The sequence below is a fragment of the Meleagris gallopavo genome, chromosome 1 (genome assembly GCF_000146605.3).
Source record: "Meleagris gallopavo isolate NT-WF06-2002-E0010 breed Aviagen turkey brand Nicholas breeding stock chromosome 1, Turkey_5.1, whole genome shotgun sequence".
NCBI lineage: Eukaryota > Metazoa > Chordata > Aves > Galliformes > Phasianidae > Meleagris > Meleagris gallopavo.
The window spans coordinates 113,206,371-113,216,633 of record NC_015011.2 but is presented as its reverse complement, the minus strand read 5'-3'; the positions used below and the strand labels follow the sequence as shown (position 1 = coordinate 113,216,633).

General features: G+C 35.7%; 1 protein-coding gene across 1 annotated transcript in view; it reads right to left on the bottom strand.

Annotated features, from left to right (window-relative positions):
* DMD (dystrophin) overlaps positions 1 to 10,263 on the bottom strand; it is a 1,000,055-nt gene that overhangs the window by 365,093 nt on the left and 624,699 nt on the right. Inside the window, 1 exon segment of the mRNA XM_031557153.1 lies at positions 7,427 to 7,591. Within this exon segment, the coding sequence (XP_031413013.1) occupies positions 7,427 to 7,591 (165 nt within the window).

The window sequence follows — 10,263 nt, the reverse complement described above, 5'->3', positions numbered from 1 at the left end:
AAAAAAAGTATAAATCCTATACTCAGAGACAGTAGAAAGCTTCTTTAGAAGTACAGGGTAACAAAGCTGTGAAAACCTTAGAAAGAGTGCTCAAGTACAGAGTAGTAAAGGGAGGCATGAGTGACACCCAGAAATTAAATAGGGAGTGACAGGGGAACTGAGTGGGCAACCAGGAAGGACCAGTGAAATTGAAAGATGATATGGAGGCAAGGTGGCTGGAAATTATAAAGTGGTTTTTAATACTGCCTGGAGCAAAGATATGGAGGAGTAAGCAGAGTTTCAATGAGCTCAAACTGGAAACAGGATTTTCTGCACTTGTTCTACTTCCTATCTGGACTGCCTCCTCTGTCCGCTCCTTCAAATGCAGGGACTCATATTTCTTTTGCACTTCTTCCACATATGTAGTCACCCTTATCTATCGTAATTCCCTAACAAACTGTCTTTATCCCAAGTGCAATAGGGAAAGTGCAAGTCCTGAGGCAAAGACCTGGAAAAAGCCAGGTTTTTATACTCCTCCTATGGCTGGTGGAGGTATGCTGACTAAAGGTTTTCAGATGACTGGCAGAAGAACAAGCACAACTACCTCCCTTTCCCATGCACATTCTGAGCTTGCCAGAAGAGGTAAGTAGCACCATCAGCAGACATTTGTACAACATGTAGGCTAGGGTTGCCTACCTGGGTTGGAACAAAGCATTTGCATTTCTCTAGCAGGAAAGTAATTATGATCAAACTCAGCACCCTAGGCCATGTAATTTCAGAGAGTAAATTATTACAGAGGCTAAGAATGTGTAAGGGAAATATTAAGTGGAAGAGAAAAGCAACAAAGAAGGATGCTGTTTGACATACACCTGTGCAAATTTTGAGGAACTATAATATAACTCTACATTTAAAACATAAAAATTATGATCAAATCTTAGCCATGGAATTACTATCACAATAATTGCATGCATAGCAAACAGCATTATTCACAGACCAGAAGACAGCTACCAATAGAAAACTTTGAGAGACAAAATTTGAAAACATTCAGGCAAAGAATTAATATTAAAGAAAAATTATTTTAGATGCTCATTTTCAGACCAGCACACTGCTAGCAGTGTCTTGATCATATATCCAGAGTGCTCCAGTGATTCTGTGACTTTCCAGAGATACTCTGCAAGCCAAAGGCGTTTCTTCAGAAGCAGTATGCTACCATTACACCTTCATCTCTGGTAAGGAGACTTTTTTCCATAGGCTTATGGAGAAAGATAGTAAGTCTTAGAATAATACCTGTATGGACTGAATGGAAAAATCAGGCAAATTCTAAAAAGGCAACAATTGAAAATGAAATGGCACAGCATTCAGAACTCCTTATATAAATGCTGGCTGTATGTCTATATTAATAACTTAAAGATATAGCTATTCTGAAAGAATCTACACTTGCTCTTTAGAGAAATACATTTAAATAAAATGTTAATATTTTGGAGAGGACTATTTTATTTCTTCCAAAACAGAGCACATTATGTATTAGCACACATTTAAAAATTGAACTCAGTTTTTGTTTTTAGTTTCTATTCACAAGCAATCCTTCTAATCAGTTTTTCTCTCATGCAATTTGCTTGTTCATCCATATGAGTTTCTGATCTAATGCCCATAGCTGTATTTCCTGGTGGCAGTAATTTGTCACACCACAGCTAGTGTTTTCACTCCTTAGTCTCATACTGCAATGCCACTCTCCAGTTCCATAACTAACAGATACTCTAGCAGTAGCTGAACAAGCAGAGCACAGCAGTCACAACATAACAGTCCATTGCTCTTGACAATAGATGCAAAATGTTCCTGCCAATAATGGCTAGATTCTGCTACTCAACACAATTTTTCAATTCTTAGGACTGCCAGCAAAAGAAAACTCAGAAGAAAGTTTATGAGGAATATATGCATAAGGAACAGAAAGTAGCACTAAAAAAGTATCTAAAGTATTAACCTATTTGTAACCTTTTATTGTATTTACCTTACTAGACAGTATCTTTCTGTTCTTTACATATTTGTATTTTTAGAAAGTATTTTGGTTAAAGATTTCTCATGGACTCAAATCATAACATAGTAAAGCTTATTAAGATATGTATATGGACTCATAGGGTAAGTGTTCATATTTTCCTTCTGACTGTAAAAACCCCTCTAGCTTCTGTCTAAAGTAATTTTCTGAAGACTTAGCAATTCACAGATACTACACACACTATACTTAAGTGCAATCTGTCTAACAAATTTTTGTATGCAAGTTCTACACAAATACACAGTTCTTTAAAAAAAGAAAAATGAAAGAATATTTCTACTCCTATATAATTATAGTTCTAACAGGTCCCCGTAAGGAAAAAAGAAAAAAGAAAAAACAAGAAAAAACCACAATTATATACTTAAGGTTGTGATTAAAATTGACTACGAGGAGGTAAATATTTAAAGGGGAAAAAAAGCAACAACCAAGAAAAAAGTTCTTTAGACTTTCTGAAGGCATGGGAATCAAATCGCTAGTATAACCACAAGTTATACTTGTCCTTTGAGGACTCCCTTACTTCTTAACTTTCAGGTAAAGTAAAAACAAACAGCAGAGCATTCAGTAGGAAGAAACAAAAACCAGAATTTGCACAAATTCCTTTAGCCATAGTTCTGGAGCTGCACGGCTATTGATGCTCTAGGAAAGCTGTTTCTAAGTGTAGTGTACAGGTCTTGATCCTATGTTCAGAATAATATATCCCTAAAAAAGTTTATCAAATCTGGATGACTGGATCAGAATAAGTTACAAAATGTTAGTGCACAGCTTTATACATTCTACTCAGGAGATAATGCTGAAATTCCTACATTTTCCATTATAGCAAAATTTGCCACCTACTTAAACTGATTAGACTTAGCTAAAATAACTTTGTGATTAAAGATAATCACATTATTATCAGGACCATGAAATAATTGCTTTGAACAAAAAATAATTAGTTTTTGAAATAAGATTCGTTATACACTCCATATTTGCCGCCTTCTCTGAATTAGGGCAACAGTACTGATGGTTAGCAGAGTTTAAGATAAAACTTGAGTACTGTCTGTGAATGCAGTATTGAAGCTCTCCTTAGTTTGCTAGAAAGATCAAACAAACAAACTCAGCCTAGGTTAAACATAAACAGGTTTTTAAATTCAACTACTGAAGCAATTCATCACAAAATGCAGATGACTGTCCATACCTGAAAGTTAAAAAGCAGCCTCGTTTCAGTTTGTTCATTTTTGATAAAGGCATGCAACAGTTCAGGCAGAAAATAATTGAGAAAACCAAACTGATCAGTTTATACAGCACATCAGATGGGATGATAAAGGCAGTATCTCCCAACCTCAAATTGAGCTAGCCATACTAATTTTGATCATGTCTGATAGATGAGCAGTCCTGTGGAGAAGGACCTGAGGGATCTGATTGATGAGAAGCTGGACACGAGCCAGAAGAGTGTACCTGCAGCTGGGAAGGCCAACTCTGTCCTCTGCCACTGTAAAAGACGGGTGGCCAGCAGAGCGAGGTCCCATGGGGAATATGGTATTGAGGCCTGAGGGCACCAGCATAGATAGGATAGATGCATAGCTGTTAGAGCAAGTCAAGAGGGGGGCCACAAGGATGATTAGAGGGCTAGAGCACCTCTCCTATGAAGACAGATTGAAGGAGTTAGGCTTGTTTAGCCTGGAGAAGAGAAGGCTCCAGGGATACCTCAGTGCAGCCTTTCAGTACTTGAAGGGAGCTCACAAGCAGGAGGAAGACTGACTTTTTACATAGTGTAATAGTAATAGGACAAGGGGGAATAGCTTTAAGCTGGAAGAGATAGAAGCTTAGGTTAGATACTGGGAAGAAATTCTTTACTCAGAGAATGCTGAGGTGCTGGCACAGCTGCCCAGAGAAACTGTGGTGCCCCATCCCCGGAGGTGCTCAAGGCCAGCTTGGATGGGGCCCTGGGTAGCCTGAGCTGGTGGGGGGCAGCCCTGCCCATGACAGAGGTTGGGACTGAATAGGCTTTGATGTCCCTCCCATCAAACCATTCTGTGATTCTATGACTCTGTTATACATTTAATCCAGAAACAGAGAATAGGATAGATGAGGTTTTGTTTATATACGTTACTTCAACCTCATGTTATCAGAGGTAATTACAGGCTTCACTTTGCCCTTACTGGCAGATGTACTGGTAAAAATATAGCAGTATGTACAAAAGTATCCATACAATGAGACCTGAACATATCTATTCTGAAGTGGTTTACTTACTTAGCTATATCCAATGCGGTACTGTACACAAAGCTGTTAAGTACTATCATCTCATGATTTTGTAAGATGGACAATTTTCATCATATTTTCTTCACACCTTTTTGTAAAATTGGAAACCGATGATTACTACATCCGACTAAATTTGTTAAGTTGGAGTACAAAATCACACAGAATTGCTATAAGAGTAACATTGTACCAAGGAAAAAATACACAGAAAACATAAATACTTGGAATTGTACTCACAAAAAAAGCAAAATTGCTTCTAACAGACTCTCAGCAATACCAGGCAAAGTATTCACAGGTGAACCAAATAGTCACACAGAGAAAGAACGCTTGAACTCACCCAACTGATGGAAGGACTCTCTGGCTAGGTAGCTCTCCTTCCCAGAAATAGTCTGAGTTGAAGAGATACACCCCTTTTAGGGGCTGGCCCTCAAGTGAGCTCAGGGTGGCTCCACCTGGGCCACCCCCTTCTGGTCTTGTGGGGAGCACCAGTACAGACCATTTGCCTGTGCTCCTTGGGCCAGCCACACTTCCTCACCAGGTGCTCAATCACCAGTTCAAGGCCTGACCTAACAGTTCCCTTACATATTTTGAGCTAGAAAAGCACAAACAGTTGTAAAAAGACACAACATTGAATATATTCAAGTTGCATGAGAAGCTACATTGAAGGCTTATTGCAATAATTGAAGTGTTCCAGTGTTCAAGACTAGCAGTAGTGTTGAGAAATCATAATAGATGCAGATTTTGTATTTCTCCATGCATATACATAAGTATTTCATAGGAGCAGTCTCTATTATTATGCCAGTATTAGAATGAGACATTATGCTAATGTGTTAGAAAAATTACGTAATACTTACAAATAAATAAGATCTACTTCAGTATTATTAAAATGGGAGCTTGCAAATATGAATTCCAATGCTGATTTCTTTAGGCTGTTTCGTTACATTTAAAAATATATATCTTCGTTTATAAAAGAAAACTGGAATAATGGATTAACAGTGTGAATACAGCATATACCGCTAGAGATGTTTTTTAAATCTTGGAAATAAGATTCTGGATTAGTCCTATTTAGCGAATTACTGGTTACTCACTAAATCAACTAATAGATTTATAGGAGTAACTCTACCATTATTTAAACAAGAAATGAGCGAGTTATTAAACTCTACTTAGGATTTCGGAAACCACCACTAAAAATTATGATGCCTAACTGAAGGCCTGAAGACTGGGGTCTGAAGGCACTGTGGTCTCTAAATTCCAGACAAAAGAATTATGAAGAAAAATTACATTGGCATAAAATATATTAGGGTAGCAAGAGACATGTTGTCATTCTTTAAATGATGCATAGAACTATAAGAGCAGAAAGAGATAAAAGAAAAAAAATATACTCAATTTTAATAAAAATAGAAAATGTATTTTATAATAAAAGCTGTTATAAATTACAGTATGCTTCTTGATAGTGAATGAGTTTTAAAGAAGTGTTGTTTCAACAAACTTATGGTGCTCACAATTTTCTTACAAATTTTAATGCCTTTTAAATTGAAATATGCATTTAGTTTAGAAGCTAAGACAATGCCTAAAGACTTGCTTGACACAAAGTAGTCCAACCAGAGAGAGAGAGAGAGAGAGATAGAGAGAGATAGAGAGAGAGAGAGAGAGAGAGAGACAGAATACCTGTGATGACCAAGGCATATGCTGGACACATCCCAACTCTCTATGCTTGAAGTATCTCATCTCCTATTTCCTAACTGTATCACAGTGAAGAAAAAAGGAAGTCTGTTCCACTATCTACTCCACCTAGATTCTGCATACAATTCTAGGAAACAATAGGTATTATGCATCCAGAAACATTCTGAAGAACTTTTCTCCCATATACTCTATTAAGTTTGAAATGCAGTGATAAGAGAAAGATGGGTTAAACCTCTCTGCTGGCTCATGTCTTACTTGCCTTCCCTTTATGATCTTCAATACTCCCCTTCCTCTTTGATCGTACAAGATTTCATCCCACCACATCAGGACTATACAGTTTCTTTTTCCCTATTCTGTTAAAAGCTTTTCAAAAATATTCCTCTATCATCACCATAAAGGGACTGAAAGAAACAAACAAAACATCTCTTTCACAAGCAATAGAAAAAACAGTATTCTTATAATTTGGAGCAAATTCAATGGTGGAATCAGTCTACAAGAAAAAGAATGAAAAAGATTGAAAGAAAGAAATGGAAGAATTCTGATTTTTTTTTTTTTTTTTTAAATACAGGAAGTGAGCATAGATAATTTTCTTTGAAGTAATTTCCATCCCTCATTCCATTTATATAAAGACATTTGCAGAGCTATCCTAATTTATCTTCTTAAAAGGGAATGAATGTCATCACTGAACTCATTCTGTCAATTATAGGACTACGACAGAACTTGAGATTCACTATTTTCCATAATGTGATTGTATGACATAGAAAGGTTTCAGCATTAAAACAGCTGCACAAAAGCAAGGAGGATAAAATGAATTTAATAAATATTGTCTGCAAAAAACCATGACTTTAGAAGCAATTATTTCATTTCATGCAAAGTAAGAAGAGTTTAAAATATTTACTTTTTTTTTTCTTTTTGCAGAAAATTGCAACATGAGAACCAACACAAAAACAGTGCTGGTTTTTAATCTTTGCTTATTTATAGGCACTTTTTAATACCTAAATACACATTGAGAAGTAGATCATAAATACTTTATTGACAATTACTGAACAATCAGTTTTATTGATTTCTAGATATCTTAGATGGTTAGCAGTTAGATGTATTTCTTGCACCATGAGAATCCTCTCGCGGCCCTAAATATTCTGATTTTCAACTAGTCTGATTGACTTGATGAAAACTGCTCAAATGGTCTATCACTGATATTCTGAATTTGATGCACTAGCTTTTTGGACTATTCTTTCATGATATGGTTTAGCAAAAATTATGTATTATTTTTGTATTTTACCTTGCCACCCTAAACAGCTCTATCACGAGAAACTGTCTAATGGAAAAAAATAAGAATTTTTATACAGCAGAATCTTAGGGAAGTGTTGAGGATTTACATATCAAAGCTATATTCTTAATACAAACCATGCAGCTAATGCTCCAACTGACATTTTGACCATAAAACATCTAGATTCCTTTTTAAAACAGAAAACTTACCTTAATATCAAAAGCTCCTGGCTGACCCACTTGGTTATAAAGCTCTAGCTGGTTTTTGACAGGTGTTACCCACAATGTCAGTTGATTTATTTGCTGATCAAGGTCGATGAAATCCTTCAGCAGAATTTCTATTTCTTTTTGCTTCTCTGGTAGATCTCTGGACACCTGAAAAAAATATCAGAAGCTGGTTTTGTAGTGAGGAAAAAAAAAACAATATAAAGCAATTTAAAATTATACACACTTATATTATACACATAACAAATACGAGTTAATTGTATACACCTCTAGAAGGAAATGAAGGAAAGACTATAAACAGTAGTCAAATTATTATGGTAAATATCTTGCCAGTCAGTTACAGTATCTCTTCCCTACAAATAAGTAAATCATCAGACTTCTCATTTTTGTTATTTTACTATTGCATTTGTCATACATAAAAAGTTTGTTTTCTCTGTATATGAAACTGCTTTTATGCTCAATTTTTAATCTGAGAGACCAACAGCAAATATAAAAACATGAAAGTGACCATTTGAATGACATCTAACCTTCCTTGGCCTCCTTGATCTGGAAATTTATAAGCATCTGTTTTCTGACAAGGGGTTTAGAGTTGTCAGTTTTGTCCAAATTTGCATGAGCAGATGCATATAGTGGAAAAAAATAATGAAGAAATGTGTCATCAATACTGAGCTCTGATTTGCATTCAAAATAGTCAGATTTTAACCAAGTACATCCTTTGCCAGTAATTAAAAATTATTAATCAGTGAATGACACAGTTCAAATCTAACAGCACTGAAGCATTTGGAGTAAATACAGGAACAGGTTGAAAATAAATAAAACAGGTTGGAGCCAACACTCCATGCTGTCCTTCCCAGCTTGTTTTCTATAGCTGAGAGGTGAGGTGTCACTATACAATATGGGCAGCATTGCAAACATATACCAGAGGAGAAACCATCTGGACTTGGAAAATAATTAGAAACAGCAAATAAAGGTCCTGGGAGAGGGATAAGAAAACATGGCAACTAGCTATTAAAAACAGTCAAGAAGTATGGTTAGTCATGTCAAGGAAATGGAGTTTCCTGATGTTCACTTCAAAGCACAGGTTTTTACTAACACAGACCTTGTAAAAGTAGCAGAACGCGAAGTTTCTGATGCACACAGCACAATATAAATTCCCTCTGAAGCTGAAGCTCAACAGTATTAACAGAAGTATAACTATCATGTTGCCCAGCTACCACAGTATCACTGGTGTACACTAATTCCTATTGATGTTATTTTACAATAGATAATAATCAGAAGCCAGAGACATTAAAGCAAAGAAGGTTACAAAATAACAGCAGGAGCGGGAAGAAAACAATTTTCTCATAGCTTATATACTTCTTTACAAATTCTGTTTGAAAATACTGATCTGTTGATACTACAAGAACTCTTCTACATATATTTCATATATGGTTTACTAGGCCATACTTACAAGATGATTCTAATTCATTAACTTGATTTGCAGTTTGTTAAATTTTCTCTGTTGTTCATTATATCCACCCCATAACAACCTTTTTAATAAAAACTGACCCATGAGTCAAATCGCTTTTTCTATCCACCCAATCTTGTTAAATATAACAAGAACTCCACTTTTCCAGTATGGCCCAAGATACGAAAGAACACAATTAAAAATACATTCATTTCCCTTATGTGTTCACTCAGTATTTATGCATATCTTGGCCTAATTTCACAGAAGATTAGTTTCATCTTTCTTACAAGGTTAGAATGATAATCTTCAATGTTTAGTAGCTTTAATATTAATTTAAACAAATTTCACAGAAAACCTATTAAAAACAAATAGGTAACCAATGGCAGAAAAAAAATCAAAGGCGATGTCTGAAAATCTGAAATTTTAAATTAATCTGCCTTTAATCAGTGTTAATCAAATATATTGGGTCAACTAGAAGACAGACAAAAAATAAATTTGTATCATTTTATGGGAAAAAAAAACATAAAATGATTATATACTAAGATGTAGTATTAAACTCTGATAAATGAGAAAGGAGAAACAGCAACAACGGATGTGAAGAAGAGTGAGGTAAAATTAATAGAGCAGAAATTTAGGGTAGATCTTAGGTGAAAATTCTTAACTCTAAGGGCTGTGATGTGCTGGCACAGCTGCCCACAGAAGCTGTGGTGCCCCATCCACGGAGGTGCTCAAGGCCAGCTTGGATGGGGCCCTGGGTAGCCTGAGCTGGTGGGGGGCAGCCCTGCCCATGACAGAGGTTGGGACTGAATAGGCTTTGACGTCCCTTCCCATCAAACCATTCTGTGATTCTATGACTCTGTTATACGTTTAATCCAGAAACAGAGAAGAGGATAGATGAGGTTTTGTTTATATACGTTACTTCAACCTCATGCTTTCAAAAGTAATTACATACACACACATGCAGACACACACGAAAACAAGGCAAAACAGATTCCACCTGAAGTGAGGTGGCAACGTAAATAAATGCAATCTTCTTACGAATCAGATCCAGGGCTAAAATTGTAGCACAAATGTGATTATATTTCTTTATTTTTATTAATTATAGTGATGTAAATAAATCAATAAAAACTAAATCTATGTCAGTATGAATCTGTTCATTTTACAGAGAAACTTAATGCCTTTTCCTTCTACCACAGAAATTAAAAGAGCAACAGTAGATACAGAACTTCCCTCAAATTCACAAGTTCATGGCTATGGACAAGTACGTAAGAAACAATTTTTTTGGCTAGATATTAGCAAGAGAATACTGTGTAAGATTCAGGTAACAAGTTTCATGTTATTGTGTGTAAAACAGATTCTACAATTCTGCTTTTTT